At 38.6% G+C, this 22500-nt stretch overlaps 1 protein-coding gene across 5 annotated transcripts in view; it reads right to left on the reverse strand.

The window, feature by feature from the left end:
- Positions 1-3177: 3177 nt before the first annotated feature.
- The window catches only part of SOCS5 (suppressor of cytokine signaling 5), an 82124-nt gene continuing 62801 nt past the window's right edge, over positions 3178-22500 (reverse strand). For 2 of the 5 annotated variants that reach the window (XM_027865245.1, XM_027865246.1), the window contains exons 2-3: positions 15232-15291; positions 3178-7591 (exon numbers count right to left, since the gene is read on the reverse strand). In XM_027865245.1, coding sequence (XP_027721046.1) covers positions 5960-7579 — 1620 coding nt within the window. In that variant the 5' untranslated portion in view covers positions 7580-7591; positions 15232-15291 and the 3' untranslated portion in view covers positions 3178-5959. Of the gene's footprint in view, positions 7592-10795; positions 10925-13632; positions 13656-15231; positions 15292-19364; positions 19425-22500 lie in introns of those variants that run through there. The other 3 variants (XM_027865247.1, XM_027865249.1, XM_027865248.1) reach the window with 3 other exon arrangements.

A 22500-nucleotide genomic window follows, 5' to 3' on the forward strand; every position in this document is an offset into this window, starting at 1 on the left:
AATTAGTTCATAGCTCCACAAGGGCAGAGTCCTTATTTTCTACTGTAATGGTATTTTCTCACACCACCTAGAAGGCACATGTATAGTAACAGCCCTGTGGATGTAATGTTACAATTTTAGTAACTGTCAATTATGTGATGATTCACCTCAACACAATAACGCAGCCTAAACTGACTGAGCTAAAAATCAACCAACACAACTAGTTATTGTATTTTAATGCTTAATCTTAAAGATACGAAGTCTTGGGCAAAAAAAAGATAACTTATGTGAACCCAGTAAGCCTAATCTAAAGCCATTTTAGGGAGAGTTGGATAGTAAAGAAATGGGAGAGAACTAAAAGGTAAGACTGGGGTGGGTGGGGGGGTGCAGCTGTGAACCACTCTAGTAGTTCCAGTAAACTATGCTTATTAAACACAGCATAAGAGCTGTTATGAGATATTTCTGCATTCTGTGCAAGAGCTAAATTTTGCTTTGGTACTATCAGAGGTTTTGAGCATTCATTGTCATAAATATAATTTGATTTACCACAAAATAAATGCATGTCATGGATCAGATTTTCTAGCTTTTTCAATATGCATTATTTTAAAATATTAAAATTTGGGGAAAATTGACTCTAGCTAACAAGTTTTATAAATTTATTATCAACACTAAAATTATATTTTAAAGAACTTGTCTGAAAAGTCATCAACAGCTTCTATATGAATAAATGTATTACGATTTAATGGCCATTTTGAAGTTTTCATCAAGATGTGGATAGGTCACTATTTGTACCAAAGGAAAGAATACCTTTATTATTAAGATTATGGGTCCCTCAAAGCATATATATTGAAGTAATTTTTATTAAAATCCTTTACTTTCAAAAGGCAATGTGAACACAGTTGTCAAGGATATTTGTAGTTAAAATGTTTCCTTTCTATGTAATAAATGAAATTTTCTGGAACTTTAAATGCTGTTTGATGGGAGAATTATTAGGGATATGGATGGGACCTTTGGTTTCAATGGTGTCAAGCTCTCCAACTGAGAAAACTGCTCTACCATCATCCCTTCTTTGTAAGATACTGTCCCACAGCTGTATAGAACACTGGGAGAAGTAACTGCCAAGGTTCAATATAACCAGTATGTGTCACAGGGAGGTTTTTCCTGGCTCTCTGACCAGCTATCCACAACACTATGTTGCCTTTTATTAATAAAACAGAAGCAAACATTTACTTTCCTGTCAGATTTCAATTATATAGATGCAACTATAAGGTCCTGGAGGGTAGGCATTATTTTATTTCATCTCTGTAACCTCCAAAGTTCCATGCACTCAGAAGGCACAATGTCACTTTAATCAAATAATTATTTCACATAGACCACCTGCATATTATATATTGATATAAGAAAATTTCTCTACAACTATAATAGCCCTTCTCTCAATTCTATAAAATGGAGAAGAAACATCATAGGAGACTCCACTATTTAGTTTGCCCTGTGGGGCAGTTGGATAGAGCTCCAGGCCTGGAGTCAGGAAGACTCATCTTCCTAAGTTCAAATCTAGCCTCAAACACTTCCTAGCTGTGTGACTCCAGGCAAGTCATGTAACCCTGTTTGCCTCAGTATCCTCATTTGTAAAATGAGCTACAGAAGGAAATGGCCAGTATCTTTGCCAAGAAAACCCCAAATGGGGTACCAAAGAGTCAGAAAAGACTAAACAACAACAAAATCTCCATGTGTTGTAGGGTTGTGATGCTTTTACAACCTGAAACTCATCTATATACGTACACACCCTCACTATAAAGTTTTAACTATTTTCTCTTCAAGATTACTCTTGCTTTTCAATTTAATCTAATTTTACCAAGGTCAAATGAAAAGCTTCATTTTATCACCGCTTCTTTTACTGAGAACACCTGCCTGACAGCCCTCAAAAAATGGACCTAAACTTATTAGTAGTAATAGCCCTCATCACAAATAACCTTTCCTTCCCTCTTTATTAGCATACTGGAAGGGGTGATGAACAACAGTTCCAGACTTGTGATTTCAATGGTGTCTGAAGCTCCAGATTAAGGGGCAGATCGGCAACTGTCCCACAAGTTAGAATTGTCTAGAAGGACTGAAAAGTTGTTTCCAAAAGTGACAAGGCCAGTTTGTAAGCAGCAGGGTACCCAGCCATCAAGTCCCTCCCTCCCTCTGCTTCTCCTTAATACTAATGACATATCCCCAAGTCTTTATTACATGGGCTGTGAGCTGAATCATTGCAGGGAATGCACATATTAGTTAGAATACAGATTTCATTTACATAACTTAAACTCTAAGAAGAGTTCCATCTGAGTCAGAAATCAATTCCTAGGCAGAAACTGGTGCTTAGTGCCAAGGGTCTCTACTTTAGTTTTAACTGCAATTGTTACACAGGTATGGAAAGTAAAACCGAGTAGTAACCAAAGCATATATGTCGAAGGCAAACATTTTTGGTAGGTGTTTCATATGATGTTCCAACAATTACACGCATTTATAAATCGAGTTTGTCTCATCTGTGTCACCTTCCTCATAAGAGCTTATAGGAGGATGCATATTATTTTTCAGCTTACTTATAGCTGATAAATAAATTTAAGTATAGTCATGATTTTAAATATTTACTGCATCTAAATAAGCAACCCCATTCTAAAAGAAAACTAGATTATGTTGGGCTAGAAAGATATAAATGATTTATCTCTATATGCACTTTATTGCAAATATAAACCAGAATTAAGATGAGGGTTTTATAAAATCACTGAATGTTTATATGTAAATTCCTTAAGAATATTTATTATGCTAAGGCCTCAAATGATTTTTATGTGAGATTTTAAAATCTATTACTTGGCTAAGGAAATACTAATTTGCATCCATAAAACATTTTCACAAATATAATTTCAAGACTCACAATTTGCCTCAGATTTGATATTCCTTATTTCATTATGAAATGAAATGTTTACATTTTATTGGACTCTGGGAGGCTAGTTTTTGCCTGATCTTGCCCTAAGCCAGGACTCCATGTTACTTTCAGGGCATTTCTAAACCATGCTATTCTCTCCTCCCCTGGCCCCTTCCCCATTTCCTCCTCTCTTTAAGTGATGTCTTGTCCCATTAGAATGTAAGCTGATTGAGGACGGGGGGGGGGACTGTCTTGCTTGCATTTATGTCCCCAGTTATTAGCACAGTGACTGGCACATAGTGAGTGCTTAATGAATGTTTTATCTTCTTCATTCGTTCATAAATGAAAACATATGCCTAAACTCTAGTAGAGTTGTATTTTCAAAACAAAAGTTACTTTAAAAAAAGATCACAAAACCCCAAATCTGACTGAGAAAACATCAATAGAATTCAGAGAAAAGACACAGTGAATATAAACATAGGTGCAACTTCATGCTGGTGATGCCTTTTTCTTTCTTTCTTTTCTTTAATGTACTGTAAGCAGCTAATATTTAGGAGAATTTTTTAAACAAAAAGTTGCATATTAATATTCATACACAAAAACTTAAACGGAGGTGACATTAGCACACATACATGCTTACATAAACTCAAATATTTACATTTTTAAAAACAATTTCCATTTAACATATGAAATTTTTTAACACATAAAACCATTGAGAGCTACTACAAAACAACATAACTGGAACATCAGTTTGCTACAAGCATATAAAAACATACATTAAGTGATTTCTTGGAGTTTCAAGTTACCCCTTTATAATATGACCTTACTTGCATATAGTCCTTTCAATTATTATTATGGACTTACAAAAGAGGTTTAATTTATTTTCCAGGTACATAACGAGCTCAAGAAAACGGACCCAACAGTTAGGCGATAGAATTATGCTGTAACAACTTAATTGCACATAATGCTTTAAAGTAGGTTTGGATGAAGTTCTCAAACACTTTGGTATATATCACTTAGGGACCACTATTAGATGCAGTAGGTATTACAAAAGTCCCTTCATTCCCCATTTTGCTTTAAAATGGACAAGTCTTTGGTAAAAGTTTTACATTTTGGATATTTAATATCAATTAAAATGGTCCCCAAACCAATAAACGATGCTGCTTTATCATTATTAGTTCATAACAAAACTTCATTTTACCACCGCTTCTGAAGCAATGTGGAAACATTGATATTCATTTTCCAAAAAAAGATAGAACATTAATAGTTTCAGCCTTTTACCTGTAATCAGCAGAGGAATTAACAATAGGTTTAACCAAACTTTTCTCTGTTAATCCTTTATCTTGTAAAAACTCAACTGCATAGTCCATAATTTGCAGTAACTATAGACATCATTCAACATCATACGTGACCCTGGTTGGTTGAAAAAGATGTGTGACATTAAAGTCAGAGTTACTTTCCTTGGATAAGCCAATATCAACTGCACAATATTTCTGTATTAGCTATACTAGTTACCAGGTAAATCTCAATAAAAACCCCAAACAATTCAATTTGCTACAAGATAAATTTTTGCAGATATACAAGGAGAACACCAAACATACTTTATTAGCACAGAGAAGCAGCCATAACAAGGCACAGCAAGCAGAAACATACATCCACAATAAAAGGGTTAGTGTTGCATACAAATATAACTTTTCTTGTATTTGTAGCCTTGGCAATTGCCAGAGGGGTGTAAAATAACATTTTGTAGCAGCAGGCAAAGAAACTAAGGAGCACTCACCATTGGTACAGAGCACATTAACAAAAGACACAAGTGTGGAGAGTCAACTATCTTAGTGCAAAATGTCTAGGACAGAACTGTTCATTCAGTCCAATACTAAGAAACAAACACTAAAACTCGATATTACTTCCAAAATAGCTCACTCAAGTAGTATCGCATACTATTCTAAGTGACAAAAAGGTGCTAATGTAGTTATTTACAGATATGATGGTTGTACAGTACCTTTTACATCTGTAATTTAGCTTTCAGATTTTCCATTAAAAAGTAACTCTATTGGAACGCTATAAATCATAATCAGTGACTCATATTTTACACCAAAAGAGATAAATACTGCCATTCCAAACCATTAAATGCAGCTCACCTTCAATAACCATTCTAGTTATTAACTAACTAGTGTCTGGGCTGCTTCTACACACTTTGCTTCTCATTTTTCCATGGTTCAAAAACTGATTATGGGCATGAGAAATGATCCAGTTTCCATGAATCAAAGTTTAGATTGCACATCAGCATTTAAAAATTCACATGCAGCACTAAGTGGTCAGCAGCTATTACAAATGCCTGTTCAAGTTAAAGCACTAATCAAAAATGTTCTCTCTCCTACTTAGGTCTTCAAATAAAATTCTACTATTGATTACACATGAATCTCAAGTTTTAAGAACTATTCTTTAGAAAAACTGGGATTGGGATTCTTTGTAAAGGAGAAAGGGAGATTACAAACAATACCAACACTGAAAAGTAGACTGCACAATGCCCTTGTGGCCAGAGCTTTTCTTTTCTAAAAGGCAGCAGGCAAGGTAAGCCATCTGACTTCTTGGACTTCTGAACCTTGATTTAGAGGAACTACAAACGTTACAACTTTTGTTAAGATTATAGAAAAAATTCTTAGAAAAAATACTCATTTCAAATATTAGTCACACTGTTGAAATTCTCACCCAATATTAATCATTTGTTCTTCAGTAGGAAATAGAATATCATAGCAAATGCCCCAAAATTGCTTCATCCTATTACTACAACTATTAAAAACCAAACATTTAGAAAAATCAGCAAATGTGTGTTTGTGGATGGGTAGGCCTTATTGAACATGTGCAGCTTTGTCCTCTACTAATTATTTCAATAGGCACCACAGTTATTTGTATAAGTAACAGCAGATAGCATCTGACAGATACGAAAACTAAGATTAAGTACGATATTGCAAAAAACCTAATACTGGTACATGTGCTTGCTATTGGTATACTGTTTGATGCACACAAAAGCAAATCTAATAAAAGCCTATGTGGGGCACTGAATGGAGTTTACTTTGCCTTTATTGGTTCTCGCTCTAACCAGCGCACCCTGACTTTTTGTTTATAGTGATACTCCTTTAAAAAGTCTTGTAACATTGACGGTAAAGGGAGACCATCAATCCCATCGTATGTAGTGCACCTACAGATGACCGCACGGCAGATATACTGCAGGCTGAAAGGAAAAGTCCTATTTAGTGATACAGTAAGCAACGGTTCAAAAAACATGCAAGAACTCGGATCTTTATAATGTTCTAGAAGCCCTGTGACAGTGGAGGAGTGGAACACGCAGGGATCATGGGCATCGAAGCTGAAATTGTGGTTCCACTGCTCGATGCGCGCGTGCAGGGACCGGTTATAGCGACGGAAGCTCACAGAGAAGAGGTAGTCCTCTTGTGCAGAGTCCCTGAGCAAGAAAGTGCCTTCAGGCTTCCCTTCGAGGAGGGCCTCCGCCTCGTAGCGGTCCATCACACCCCAGTAGCAGGGGTTCCCCGTGATCTGAAGCAGATCGGGCACGAGGCAGTGAATGTAGTCGATCTGCGTGTGAACCTTCCACGCCCCCTGGCGGCCTGTGTGGGCGTGGGTGTGGCTGTCTCCAGAGCCCTGGCGCTGCTTCTGCCGCCGGGCCTGCAGGCAGAGGGTGGTGGCGTCCTCTTCGGAGTCACAGCTCCCCTGCGGGGCGGCAGCATTTTCTCCAGTCATGTCAGTCATTCCCGGGGCTAACTTTGGTCCCAGCTTATACAAGGGATTAACCTGTGCAGTGGCCTCAAATGTGTGTATTTGTGCATTGGGAGGGGGATCCACACCTTCTTCAATACTGAGCCGTCTTCTCTCCCGAAGCCGATCTTCCTCATCTTCAGTAGAAACCAAAGATGGATCAAAGGTATCAAAGAAGGTTGAGTGTGGGCTCACAGGAGCCGTGTGCTGCTTAATCAAATGCCACTTCTGGGCTAGATCTGATCCAGCGGGGAAAGGACATTTTTCAAGCATTAATTCAGAAAGGTGTATTTTTCTTTTATTAGAAAAGAGGGGTTTAGCTTGTTTATTATAAGTTCTCATGGGAAAGCATAACCCGACAGTGTCCTGCAGCCTCTGCCTCAGAGATCGACTTCCCACCGTCCTGCTAGAGACACTTTCCATGTCATGGACAGAGCTCACGCCATATCGTCTCTCTCTTCTCTGCAGACTGCTTCGGGTCCTACCAAACCTTTTCTCAGTATCTAATGAACTTTGTGTCTTTGTAGAACAGGAATGTTTCTTCTTCCCACCCCATGGAGCATGTCGAGAGTAGGAGTCTCTCCGCGCAAGCCTCGTTCCTGCGGTGGGGACGCACGAGTCATTTTCCTTCTCAATGCTTATTTCTACAATCTGAGGGATTTCAGTGGCACAATTTTGGTTTCTTCTTGAAGAACTCTTTGAAGGGCTTAATTCAAGTTGTAAGGCAACATTCTCTCTTAAGGGACTGCTTTGTTGCTGAGGAGCCAAATCCCCTATGCTCATGTTCCTTTCTTTGACAGATAAACATCTATTGGAGTTCACATCTATATTTTCACTGTTGTTTCCTCCTTCATGATTAAAAAGATTCTGACACCTGTACTTGAAGTTGTTCCACATCTTCCCCACTTTATCCATTGATTATGATATCTAAATTCAAATGAGGAAAAAGATAAGACGAGTTAGTTAAGGTGCTTTATGAAAATCAGGCAATCCCTCCCCTCCTGCAAAGGAAATGCCTGAGAAGTAGAATGTTAGCATTTTTTAAAGAAAAGTTCAAATCAGCCTTTCCTCTTGGGTAATAAGGGAAAAAAATTCTGTTTGAGAATGGTAAATTGGATCAGTTTAACCTTATCACACTTACAGCCAAACCAACTCCTTTTCCCTCATTTATTTTTAGAATTTTAGAATGAATATTCAAAATTTTGTTCAAAGGATATCTTTTCACCCAATCCCTAGCTACATCTTCTTTCTTCTGGAGAGAATACTGAGACTTGCAGGATCATGGGCTCATAGATGTGCAGCTACAAGGGACCTCAGAGATTCCTTTTAATAGATGAGGAAACCAAAGCCTAAAGTGCTCCTGACTTGGTTCAAGGTCACACAGATAGTAAATATCTGAGGCAAAATTTGAACCCAGGTCCCCTGACTCCACAGTCAATAGCCTTTCTGTTGGACCTCCCTGCAAGTTTTTGAAATTTTCTAACTCTCGGAAGACAGCGCACACAAAAAACAAAGTAACACACCTCTTAACAAATACATGGTTCATATGGTAATATTTATTAACAGAGGAACCTTGTAATTGGATATCCGGTTCATGTCAAAGCAGGAAAAGAGCTAAAGTGTTTTAGCTACATGACTAGAAGCACATTCTAATACATTCAAGATAAAACAACCACTGTGATGGTCCCCCAAAAATCTGTTTTGGGGGCCTAGGATCCCTAAAAGCTCACTTATGGTAAGATACCCCACAACACTTCTTCCCTTTTCTGGAAACTTCCATGTCCCATGCTTTTCCTATTCGATTAACTAGCACCCTCCCTGCATCATGAATAGGAAATCAACTAGATAGTTCTGAGGAAAAAAACCAAACAAACACAAACCTACCTCCCCCGCTAAGAAACATATCACTTTCACTGCCTTACTGAGACACCCTATCAGGAAGGCGACAGGAACCAAGATATAACCCCACATCAAACAGGAGAAAGACCTGGAGCTTAGTCCCCAGGAAGCTTCTCCGAAAAGTCTCTTTCCTACTCTTGTGGCCGTGCACCATGTGGCTCCAGTAATTAAGATGTGGTTGTGTCCACCCCTTCCATAGAATGACTTTTAGCTAGCTGTATTCACCCCTTCCAGTTGCTGAAATAAGGTGGTATCCTTTGCCCTACATTTCTCTTCTCTCACTGTCTGTCCCTGTCCTCATTACTCTATGTCCCACGTCTTGTGTTTTAGATCCTGACCTTTCCCTTGTGTGAACTCCACAAAAAAGGCTTGATGTACACTACATCCTTTTTTTTTTAAACATAATTTCACTTTTATAATAGAAAGTTTCATTATGAGTGGCAAGTTCTACATTTGGCAGTTGGTGGCAATTTGGAGGAAAAGGACCAAGTAAAAGTTGTACCTATATAAGGTAAAGAACTGCACTGTGCAGGGCATCCCAAATGTAAACCATGAGGGAGGGTGTGCAGATGATGGTGAAAGTTTCACTAGGAATGGCTCTAAGTTCAATGGGTCTATTTTTTTCTCCCTATTCACAGTGCCTAGGATAGTGTCTACCACACTTAAGTGTGGGTTGACTGACTGATCTATGATCTCATTCCTATAGGTTCTCCATCAAATGGTATAGATTGTAACCCATCCACAACTTCTCATCTGGTGAGACTCTTGACCATGTCCTCTAATGAATCCTCCAGAAAGGGACCATCAGTGTACGGGGTCTACCTCTAGGTTTCTTGATGTTACATGGATACCAAGAGGATATGGGGCTATATATCTGGTATTTTCTTATTTTGTGATTGACCCACCTTCTTTTTCTGTAATATATCTCTTCGATTCAATTTAACTCAATTCAAGAACTTATTAAACACCAACTATATATAAAATAGCATAAAGGCAGCTTGGCGTAGTGGACAAGGCCTACTATTGGAAAGAATTTCAAGCATGGCAGGCGGCCAATGTAAGGCAGCAATGGAGGAAGATGGATCAGCACATACAGGAACCAGAGAGTTGGGTTGGAACATAAAAATACATGAAGGGAAGTAATGTATAATGTGCTTGCAAAGCACTCCTAAGTGCAATCTGAACCCAATTAAAATATAATGGGGAAGTATTTGACAAAATAAATAAAAATATAGTAAAACATAGATAACATTACACTTTAAAACTTGGTCAATATATGGCCCACAGGGATCCATATGTACAGATTAATGGCCCCCATTTCTATTTGAGTTTAGAGCACTAATCTACAGTCAGGAAGTTGTTGCTGTTCAATTGTTTTAGTCGTGTCTGACTCTTCATGACCCCACTGGGGGTTTTCTTGGCAGAGATATTACAGTGGTTTGCCATTTCCTTCCCCAGTTCATTTTACAGATGAAGAAACTGAGGCAAACAGAGCCAGCTCTATCCACTGCGCCATCTAGCTGCCCTGAGAGTCAGGAAGACCGAGTTCAAAATCCAGCCTCAGACATTTTCTAGCTGTGTGACCCTGGGCAAGTCACTTAACCTCTGTTTGCCTCAGTTTCCTCAACTATAGATTGGACACTTACTTTGCAGGGTTGTTGTGAGGATAAAATGAGACAACGTTTATAAAAAGCACTTAGTACAGTGCCTAGCACATAGTAGGTGCTATACAAATGCTTATTCCTTTTCTTCTTCCCTTCCCTTCCTACTACACACACAACTATCACCTTAGTTCAGGCCCTCATCACCTCCCGTCTGGACTACTGTAATGGCCTAATTGATTTCCTGCCTCAAGTCCTTCCTTTCTTCAATCCGCCCTCCCTAAAGCTGCCAGGTACATTTCTTTGAGGCACTGGGGTCACTCTCTTACTCAACAACTTCAGTGCTTCTCTACTGCTATTACCACCTTAGCTCCTCCATTTAGAAATTCAAGCTCCCCACAAGCTAGCCTCCTGCTCTCTCCACACAGCTTGGCTCGGCCTTCTTGCTCTTGTTTCTCACACAAGACAGTTCTTTTTCCTCTCTCTGGGTCACACCTGGAACGTACTTCACAGATCCTACACTCGACACAATCTTCCTTCAGCTTGAGCACTGCCTTCTACACAAAACCTTTCCTGATTATCCCAAATTATAAGACTCCTTATTAAAAAAAGTAAGTTTGTATATACTTACACGTGTACATGCTATCTTTCCCAACAGAATGTAGCCTTCTTGAGAGCAGGGGCTGTTTTATTTTTGTCTTCCTACTCCTAGCACCTACCACACAGTAAGCAGTTAAGAAATGCTTATTGACTGAATTATAAGCTCTGTCTTGGGCTGCTTCTCTTTCTAAGCTCTTTCATTTCTCCTTATCAGTTCTCATGGGTTCAATTGTCATCTCTAATCAGATGATTCTCAGATCTACAGAGTCAGTTTTTATGCCTCTCTCTGGAGTTCCAGTTTCACTCACCAAATGCCCACTGGACAAAATGGAAACATTTTGAATTGGATATCCAGTAGCTATTTTAAACTCAACAGGTCCTAATTAGAATTCATTGTCCTCATCACCCCTCCCAAGCCTCAGTTCCAAGCTTCTGTCTTTTCAGTGAATGGCACCATTTTTCTTCTAGTCACCCAAGTTCAGGAACCTTGGGGTCATTCTCTTCTCTTCATTGTCACCTGCTCCACAAATTAATGGACGCCAAATCTTTTCATCTTTATCTCTATCAGATCTCCAAATGCCTCCTTCTATCCAGTCCCAGAGCCATCACCTCAGGTCAAGTCCTCATCAACTTCTACAAAACTACCTAGTTTGTCTTCCTGCAGTCAAGCTTCCTCATACCTATTCCTGCCACTACAAATTGATCTCTACAAAGCCACCAAAGTGATTTTTCTTTTCTTTCTTTTTTTTTTCCTGGTGAGGCAATTAGGGTTAAGTGACTTGCCCAGGGTCACACAGCTAGTAAGTACCAAGTGTCTGAGGCTGGATTTGAACTCAGGTCCTCCTAATGCCAAGGTTGGAGCTCCATCCACTGAGTCACCTAGCTGCCCTTAAAGTGATTTTTCTAAAGTGCAGGTGAGACGACGTCATCCCATTACTCAATAAACTTCAGTGGCTCGCTATAAACACACTCCCCTGTTCAGCATTGAAAGCTCTTCCCAACCTGGCTCCCCACCTCTGCAATCCTAACACACATTTACCGGCATTCTGGTGGTTCACAAATGTCATTTGTCTCTCATTTCCATGTCTGTGCTCTGGTTGTTCCCATTCCTGAAGTGCTCTCCCTCCTTCCTTCTGCTTTTTGAAATCCCTCGTATCCTTCAAGACTCAATTGGAGCACCACTTCCCCTCTCCCTCACCATTAATTACCCTTATATCTGCTTTTCATATGGTTTTCTATAGAGTTACATTTGTGTACCTAAGTCAGTACATGGAAATGGAATAGAAAAAGTGCTGGGCCTGGAGTCAGGGAGACCTGAGTTCAAATCTGGCCTCAGATATTTATAGCTGTGTGACCCTGGGAAAGTCACTTAACCTCTATTTGCCTCAGTTTCCTGAACTGTAGAATGGGGGTAACACTAGCACCTGCCCCTCACAAGGTTGTTGTGAGGCTCAAATGAGATAATATTTATAAAAATTGTTTAGGCCAGTACCTGGCACATAGAAGGTACTACAGAAAATGCTTATTCCTTTCCCTAAATGCTTATGTAGTCTCTCCTGACAGAATGTAAAGTCCTTGAGGAGAAGGACTGCTTGTCTTTGCATCGCCATTGCCTGGTACAAATTAGATACTTGCTGTTGGTCAGTCATTTCAGTTGTGTCCAACTCTTCATGACCCTGTCTGGAGTTTTCTGGGCAAAGACGCTGGAGTGGTGTGCCATTTCCTTCTCCAGCTCATTTTACAGATGAGAAAACTGAGGTAAACAGGGTTAAGTGACTTGGCCCAGGGTCACACTGCTAGTAAGGGTCTGAGGCAAGATTTGAACTTAGGATGAGGAGTCTCCTTGACTCCCGCCCCAGCATCTGTCCACCGTGCCACTTAACTGCCCAAGCAGATGACTGACAATTGCTTATTGACTGATTCTCCTACATATTTGTCTGTTGGACTACATAAATTTTTATAGAAACTGAAGCTATCTGGATGAACTTGGGCAAGTTACTCAGCCTGCCTGGATCTCAGCTTCCTCCTCTATAAAAGGAGATGATCGGACAGGCTGACCTCTCAACTTCAGATTCTATGGTATTTCACAACAAACTTCACAATACAGATAATTCTCACAGCACACGACCGTGAGAAATATCGATGGAAAAGATTACATGAAATTTAAAGATAATATGCTAAAGCATTTTATTACTTTTATAGTATCTCTCTACAATATTTAATAGAATTGTTAGAAGCAAATTTAGTATTTATGCTTTCTTCTTGACACTTGGCAAGTTACATTAAGTGTCTCTTTCCCTAGAGGGAAAAGACAGGCTGACAGAAAAGGCTAGAATTTCCATGAGAGCCCCTGACATCAAAGGAATTCTACCAATCCTTGTGTTTAAACCTTATCAGACCTACTTATGATTGGCGGATTCAAAAGTACCTGAGGTCTGCTGACATCAACCCTAGAATAACGGATTTATAAAAGACTCCAGTTCCTTTTGTCTGCATCAGAGTAAAATCCCAGTCTTCCAGTGCCTTAGGTCATTCATCATCATTCTAGATGTCTGGATAGTTCTGGGTTGCAGTGATGTTTGTGGTTTCATTTACAAAAATAACAAGACTGGAGGACAAAGTGAGGAAGAAACACATATACCTTTGTATCCTTTTTGATGTATAAATGTTTCACTAATGTTTTGTATGCTATTAACAAACTCTATAACTATTTAGAAGTGGAAGGTTAAAATATGAACTCCCCCAAGCCCCAAACCATCTTTCCAGCTTCCCTTTCCTCACTGCAACCATCTTGGCCAAATTGGCCTTTTCTCTGTTCCTCACACACTACACTACTGTGCCCATGCCTGAAACGCACTCGTTTCTCACCTCTGCCCCTGAGAATCCTTAACTTCTTTCAAGGCTTAGCTCAAGCATCACCTCCTCCATGATGCTTTTCCTGATTCCCACGACCAAAAAAGCTAATGTGATCCTAGGGCACACTGACAGGCAGCGTCCAGGGCTGGTGAGAAGATGTTCCCACTGGGTGCGCTCTCCCTTGATGAGATACCATGTCCAGTTCTGGGCACCAAATGGGCAGGGCACTGACAAGCTGAAGAGCATTGAAGAGGCCAAACAATATTAGTCCATACAGCCAATACTGTATGAAGATCAATTTAGCTTGAAAAAAGACTTGGGGAAATCCTCAAGCACGTAAAAAGGGCTGTCCTGTGGCAGAAGGCCTAGGCTTGTTTTGCTTGATTCCAGTCTGCAGGAGCAATAGAAGGAAGTTACAAAGTAGTAAATTTAGGTTTGGTGTAAGAAAAACTTCCTAACAATTAGAGCTATCGGAAAACAGACTGGGTGTCTTCAAGACCTAGTAGATGCCCCCACTGGAGAGCTGACCACTTAGGAGGTAGGTTGTAGTGAGAAGTTTTCAGGTATGAACTGGACTAAATGGCAAATGCAGTCCCACCCAACTATGACATTCTGTGATTATACAGTAATTTGAATTTCCTCAAACATTACTAGAAAGATGCTTACTATCATTACACTGTTTTAAAGATTAATACCACACAAATATGTTCACACAAGAATTTCTTTTTGTTAATTTAGCATAATGTACAAATACCTAACCAGCATCATTTAGGTTTTCCCACCCCTATTCCCTCATTTTCAACTCTTTCCCAAAAGTACTATAACTTTCTACTCACAGAACTATTGTGTCTCGTAAAAGTCTTAATCATCTTTATTTTTCTGTCTTGAATAAACATTAAAAAGTACTACTCCTTTTTACATTTTATTTTCAACCCTAAATTCAAACATTTTAATCAAAGATTGGGAGGGAAATTTCTGATACTCTTATCACTAAATCAGCATTTTCAAAGTACAGAAATAATTAATATTTAAAACTTGTGACATTTTTACAAGTGAATGAGCCTTATTTGTTTTTCATTTTCATTATCACCACAACATTCACTCCCTGCTCCCCTTGCCCATATCATGCCCACACATGCAGTTTTTTTTAAAGTTCTCTCCCATCATCTTCCCATATTTTCTTTACCTATGCTCCCCCCAACCCCTTGACTTCTGTTGCCAGAGGAAGCTCTTCAGGAGCTTTCCATCAAGAAGTCAACTGCTTCCCAAAAGCCAGAAGGGAAAGACCATTAGACTCCCATGTGGGCCTAGCTGCTTCTCCCTCTACACCTTCCCACTTCTCAGCTGGAGGGCTGCAGGTGCCTGGCTTGGCTAACAATGCATTGTAGTACATGCCAGGCAGTAAAGAGATTTGTTTAAGTTTCAAATGACTTTCAGTCTGGAGATGAAGGCACTGGAGTAGCAGTCAGGAGTTACAGCAACCACCCAGGCCTCTTCCTCCACCAAAGGTTCATGAGACTCAAGTGTGAAACCTGAACGAAAAGAAAGTCTAAAACGTAAACGTTTTTAATCATTGTGCAAACAATATTCCTATGTCTGTCATTCACTCACCTAAAACCACTGGCATCTACATACATCTCCCATCAAACAGGCTTCATTATGGGAATGTTACTAGAAAAAAAAAGGAAAGAAATACTAGTTAGCTTCCAATTTACTCGACCACTGATTACCATACAGACATTAGGGTATGTGACTTTAGTCAAAAATAAGAATTTCTAAGATTAAAACATATCTAATTTCTAAGATTATCATATATACAAATAGTTCTCTTCCCTTTTTGCCCCAAGGAAAATACTGGACTTGAGGAAGGAATAAAGGTAAGATTAAGGAGGGAGGATTAGATAGCCTTAACTAGGTAGGAATAGAAAGCAAATGCTAATACTTTCTTCCTACCACCTCAGTAATGACAAGTAGCTCATAGCATCTTTATCTGCTTTGGTCAAGGGCAAAGAACATTCATGCAGTTCAGATAAGACTACTCTGGCAATAAAGCTGCTTTTTTTTTTAAAGACTTTTTTTGGGGGGGGTTAGGCAATGGGGTTAAGTGACTTGCTCAGGGTCACACAGCTAGTGAGTGTTATGTGTCTGAGGCTGTATTTGAACTCAGGTCCTCCTGACTTTAGGGCCAGTGCTCTATCTACTGCGCTACCTAGCTGCCCCTAAAGCTGCTTTTTTAAAGTAAGGGGAAAAGGACTAAAAGGTAGGGTCATTCAGAGAAAATACTATTCTTGACTCTTTTCCAAGATATTTTCTTCCTTGTATACGTCCTGTTCTCTCTCATCCTGTTCTACAACATGAGAAAATACATCATCTAAAAATTCACAGCAATACAACGAAAACTGATAACGGCTACTGTGGCACAGTACAAACAATGAACTGGAGACAGGAAGTTGACTCCGACACTTGTCAACCCTGTGACCACGAATAGATAATTCAACATAACTTATACAAAACTCAATATCTGCAAAATGGGAAGAATATGACTGTGTTATTGTGAGGAAAGTACTCCATGTTCTTATTTCTTAACACCTGACTTCAATTAGGCATTTAATGTTTGTTTACTCTGTGCAAGTGACTGTGCTAGGCACTGGGCATACAAAACAAAAATAGAACCTCTCTTGAGTTCCAGCAGCTTACATTCTAAAGGGGGCGGAGAGGAAGCCAGGAAGAGGTGAACAGAACATCAGAGGTGAATAAGTAAAAACAAAATACAAGATAATTTGAGATAAAAGAAAGCATGAACAGCTGGGGGATAGGGGATTGGAGGAGATTGTGGAAAGCGATATCTGGACTAAGTATTGAAAGAAGAGGATTCCCAGAGATGGGAGGGAGAGGGTCAGAGGGGGGAGCAGTATTAGTATATTTCAGGCATGAAGGGTGGCTTCTATGAACGCATAAAGTTAGGAGAAAATACGTTGGGAATGGTGAATAGTTACAGCAATTTCACTGGAACATAATGGGTGAAAAAGATGAAGAATATAAAGTAAGTTTGGAAAGGGTTGGAGTCAGATTGTGCAGGGCCTTCTTCATCTTCATCATCATCATCATCACCATCATCATAATCATAACACCAATAGCAAACATTTACAAAGTGCTTTATTATGTACCAGGTACTGTAAAATGAAGTGCTTCACAATTATTTTTTCATTTGATATTCACAACAACCCTGGGTGGTAGGTGCTATTATTATGCCCATTTCACAGACGAGGAAACTGAGAAAAGCTGAGGTTAAGTGACTTGCCCAGGACATCACAGCTAGTGTTTGAGGCTACATTTGAACTCAGGCCTTCCAGATTTCAGGTCCAAGGCTCTATCCATAGTGACACCTAGCTGTTATTACCAGCCTAAAGGCAAAAGGAAGTCACTAAAGATCTTTGAGTAGGAGAGTGATATGATCAGATTGTGCCTTAGGAAGATAATTTTGGCAGATACATGTTGTTAATCCTTTGTTCTGAAGAAGACCAATGACATCAAGAGGTGATGTCTTGACGTATACAGAAATTGGACTGTAAGTGAGGCAGAGTTCCACAAAGTCATCAGCCTCACTCTCTCTTTCAGAGTCACTGAAGTCCAGCGGCAAGACAAGAGCCAGGATGACTGGTGATGGCCCAGGGTGCAGTGGATGACTGGTGTCTTCAATGTTTGATCAAGCTCTAAGTGTGCTACAGTCACCTGCTTCAGTCACTTTTGTGGCTGTTGGAATAAATTATTCCCATCTGCCCATTCCAACAGGGGGAATCTTCATGTGCTTGGGGTAGACACCCTCCTAACTCACCAATGGGTTTCAGCATATTTATAGCAGTGCTTTTCTGTTCGACCGGAAATAAGATACATGCCCATTCATTTAGGAATGGCTGAAAAAGGTATGGCATATGAATGCAAAAGAATTTTATTGTACCATAATAAATAAGGAATATAATATTCAGAGAAATATGAAAGACTTATATGAACCCATGCATAGTAAAGCAAGAAGAACCAGAATACTATAGGCACTACTCAGAAAAATGTGAGTAGAAACAATTACGAAAGATTCCAGAACTTCGATTTAAACAGTAATCCATCAATAGGATCACTGATTCATAACTGGCCAGGAAGGACCTTAGAGTCCATCAAGTATAATTCCCTCATTTTACAAATAAAGAAACTGAGGCAGAAGTTCATTGACTTGCCGAGGGTCATACAATTAGATGGTATTTAAGGTAAAATTCGAACATAGTTCTTCCCAAACCCACATTCAGCTCTCTATCCACTGTGCCACCTTCCTGTCTCATGACTTCAAAAGAAGTGATTAAGTATGTCTTCTACTTCATGGCAGAAAGGTGGACTGGGTAGAGGTATAGCATCAGACATGCATTCTCAAATATGGCCAATATCTTGATTTGTTTTGACTGTATGTATTTGTTACAAGCAAGGGCTCCTACTTGAGGGAGAAGAGGGTGATAGTTAGTGATGGACATAGGAAAAAGTATCAATAAAACACATTAAAAATTGCACAGAGGGGAGATCTGGGAGGTGCAGGAGGGGGTAAAAAATACAGCAATTTGTTACCACTTGGTTTAGTTTACACACACACACACACACAAATACACATTTTTCAAAAACTAAAACACTGCATATAGTATTAGTTCACAGTTTCTTATATGGGCCTCTTTCTTGTTCCTTATGTCATGAAATTTTTTATTTGTTATATTCACAATTAAAAAAACCAAACAAACCCAAAACAAACAAAACATACAAATCAAAGTATGAGGGTAGAGGCTGAGATGTAGAAGTAGACTGTGAACTAGTCACTGAACTCCAGGTTAGGAGACAGAAGATTCCAGCAAGAAGACCTGAATTAGGGGATACATACAGATGGAAAAGAAAAGAAAAAAGGCTGCCAAGAGGCAGAGGGACTGTCTGGAAGTGGTAATGAGGCACAAGGAACGTACTACTTCTCTTTGAGGTCACTGTGTTGGGGTGGAGAGGATGGCAGGGCATGCAGAGTTTTCCAGAGAGTGTTAGGTGTGTGTTCCATGCATCCAAATGAGCAAAGTACAGGGACAGTTACCAAAAAGTTTACCTTAAGCTCCTCCCTTTGCTGCTTGCCAGCCCAGGTAACAACAACAACAACCGGAACAACAAGGATTTTGCATATAGGACCTCATCTGAGCTTCACAGCCAGCTTTTTAGTTAAGTGTTATGGCCACTATTATCCCCATCTAAAGACTAGGCTCTGAGAGGTTAAGTGATCGCCCAGAGTCACACACAGCTGCCAACTTTCTGAGATGGATCCTCCCATGTCCAGAGATGTCACCTCTGTGCCTTAATAAATGCCAGTACCTCCTTGTTCCTTTAATTCAGAAGCTCAGATAGGGAACAGTTTTGTCCCCGCAGTAAGGAGCAAGAGGTGCCCCTTCAGAGGCAGGACTCATGGTGGTAGGGTGAATAATACCTCCTGCAATCCCCATATTCTGCACAACTAGAATTGCAGACTGGGGGCAAGTAAACACTGTAAAGTGAAAAGAGGACATCAGCCTGGCCTAATCAATTTACTTTAGTGAGCTAGGACCGAGCAAATACGTGGAGCAAAACCTGACAGCACATCAGGTAGCAGGAAAGAAATAGAAGAAAAAACAAAGCCTAGCTCTCTGGTTAGTATATAGGGCCAGAGTTGGCCCACAAACACAGTATCAGCTACTTACTATCTGTGTGGCGTTGGTCAGTCAGAGACTCTATTAGGTGATACTCTTTGGGCCTCAGTTTACTCATCTGTAAAATAAGAGGTTCTAACTAGAACTTTACAGTCCTTCAATGGTCTAAATCCAAAGGTCTTGCAAGTTGATTAGGTAAAAAAATAAACTTCCACCTGATAGCCAACATTTAGATGTTGAAGCTCTCTGTACAGAACTGGGTATGCCACTGGAGCACAGAAAGTTCACCACAAGTACCAGCCAGAAACACAATACTTGTAACAAATAAGTATAGTCAAACAAAACAAATAAACACGTTTGCCATGTGCAAAAATGTCTCTTTCCATACTTTGAAGCTGGGTAGCAATTTTCACCATCTGTTCTCTGCTGTTGTAGTTAACTGTGGGAGTGACCAGGATTCTTAATCTTTTAAAGCTATTTTTCTCTACAAGGCTATTACTGTATAAATTGTTCACCTAGCTCTACTCATTTCACTGCATCAGTTCATGAAAGTATTTCCAGGTTTCTCTATGGATTTTCCCTCTAATTTTAATAATATTCCATCACATTCATGTGCCATAATTTGTTTAGCGATTCTCTAATTTATAGGTACCCTCTTATTTTCCAGTTCTTTGCTAAAAAAAAAAAAAAAACAAAAAAATAAAAAAAAACTCCTATCAATGTTTTTGTACATATGCGTCATTTCCTCTTTCTCTGATCTCTTTAAGTATCAGACACGGTAGTATTATTACTAGGTCAAAGAGAATGAATGATTTAGTAACTTCTGGGGTTTAGTTCCAAATTGCTTTCTGGAAAGGTGAGGCTAATCCACAATGACACCAATGGAGCATTAGTATGCCAATCTTCTGACAATCCCTGTAAAAACCTTTTCTTTTTTTTCTTTCCATCTTTGCCAATCTGATAGGTATAAGGTATAAGGTAAAAACTCAGTTGTTTTAGTTTGCATTTCTCTATTGATGATTTAGAGTTGTTTTTGCATGGCTGTTGATATCTTGGATTTTGTCCTTTAAGAACTCTGTTTTCATATGCTTTGTCTATCAACTAAGGAATAGCTCTTGTTCTTATATATTTGAATCAGTTCCTTCTATCTCTTAGATATCAGACTTTTTTCAGAGAAACTTGCTACAAAGATTTTTCCCAGTTAATGGTTTCTTTTCTCATTTCAACTGCATTGATTTTGTATGTTCAAAATGTTTTCAACTAGATGTAATCAAAGCTGTTCATTTTATCTTCTGTCATCTTCTTCATCCCATATCTAGTCACAAACTCTTTACCTATCTAAAGTTTCAAAAGGTACTTTCTTCCTTGTTCCACTAATTTTTTAAAATAATATGACCTGTTATATCTAGATCATGTATCAATTTGAAACTTATCTTGGCTATAAGGAATGAGAACTTGGTCTAAACCTAGTATCTGAACAATGCTTTCTAGTTTTCCCAACAGCTTTTGTCCAATAATCAATACTTATCATAGTACTTAGGGGCTTTGGATTTATTGAACACTATGTTCATTTGTTTCTGTATTTTGCACACTTAATCTTTCACACTGAGTGAAATTTAAATTTTTTAACTAGTACCAAATAGTTTTGATGATTACTGTCTTGTATAACTTGGGAACTAAAACTGCTAGGTTTCCTTCATTCCCACTTTTCCACATTATTTCCCTTGAGAATCCCAACCTTTAATTCCTTCAGATGAATTCTACTATTGTTTTTCTAGCCCTCTCACGTAATTCTTCGGTCATTTGATAAGTATAGAAAATGAATAAATAAACTGTATTGTCATTTTTACTATATTAGCTTTCCCTACTCTATGAGCAATTAATATTTTAATAATGTTAATATAGCTATTATAGATATTTTAATTAATTATATATTAATAAGAATAATATACTTACTATAATAATAGCAACTAATATCAAAATGTTATAAGAAATGATGAAGGGGATGGTTTTACAAAAACATGGGAAGACTTATGTGAACTGATGTAAAGTGAAGTGAGCAGAACCAAAACACTGTACACATAACAGCAATATTGTACAATGATTAACTGTGAAATAATTAGCTACTCTAATCAATACAATGATCCAAGGCAAGTCCAAAAGATTTACAATGAAAAATGCTATCCACCTCCAGAGAGAGAACTGATAAACTCTGAGTGCAGACTGAAGCATACTTTTTAAACTTTATTTTTCTTGCCTTTTTTTTTTTTAGCAACATAGTTAATATGACAATGTTTTGCATGGCTTTATGTCTAACTGCTCTCATACTGCTTGTGTTCTCAATGAGTAAGGGAGAGACTGAAGAAAAAGAGAATTAGGAACTGAAAACTTTAAAAAGTGAATGTTAAAATAATAATAAATATAGCATATTTTAAAACATTTCTACAATTATCTGGGTTTATATTTACATAAAGAGTATTCTATAGTAGTATTCACATAGTTCTTATGGTATCATGGTAGACAGACTCCTAAATATAAAGACTCATAATTTGTATAGGTTTATTTTATATCCTATTTCTTTATGGAAGTTGTTTCAATTAATTTAAAAATCTCTATGTAAAAAGATCATTTCAATTAATGAAAAGAAATGCAATGGAAGGTGGCCTAGCCATACCAGATCTAAAATTGTACTGTAAAGCAGCAATCATCAAAACTACTTGGTACTGGCTAAGAAACAGATTGGTGGATCAGTGGAATAGGTTAGGTACACAAGAAACAGTTGTCAATGACTACAGTAATTTACTTTTTGATAAACCCAAAGACACCAGCTTCTCACTATTTAACAAAAACTGCTGGGAAAACTGGAAAACAGTATGGTAGAAACTTAAACCACATACCAAGATAAAGTCAAAATAGGGACACAATTTAAACATAAAGGGTGATAATATAAACAAATTAGGAGAGCAAGGAATAGTTTACCTGTCAGATCTATGGAGAAGGGAAGAATTTATGACCAAACAAGAGATAGAGAACATTATGAAATGCCAAATGGATAATTTTTATTACATTAAATTAAAAAGGTTTTGCACAAACAAAACCAATGCAACCAAGATTAGAAGGTAAGTAGAAAACTTGGAAACAATTTTTACAGCCAGCGTCTCTGAAAAGGCCTCATTTCCAAAATATG

This window comes from Vombatus ursinus, unplaced genomic scaffold (genome assembly GCF_900497805.2).
Source record: "Vombatus ursinus unplaced genomic scaffold, bare-nosed wombat genome assembly UNPS02014778.1, whole genome shotgun sequence".
In the NCBI taxonomy this organism is placed as follows: Eukaryota; Metazoa; Chordata; class Mammalia; order Diprotodontia; family Vombatidae; genus Vombatus; species Vombatus ursinus.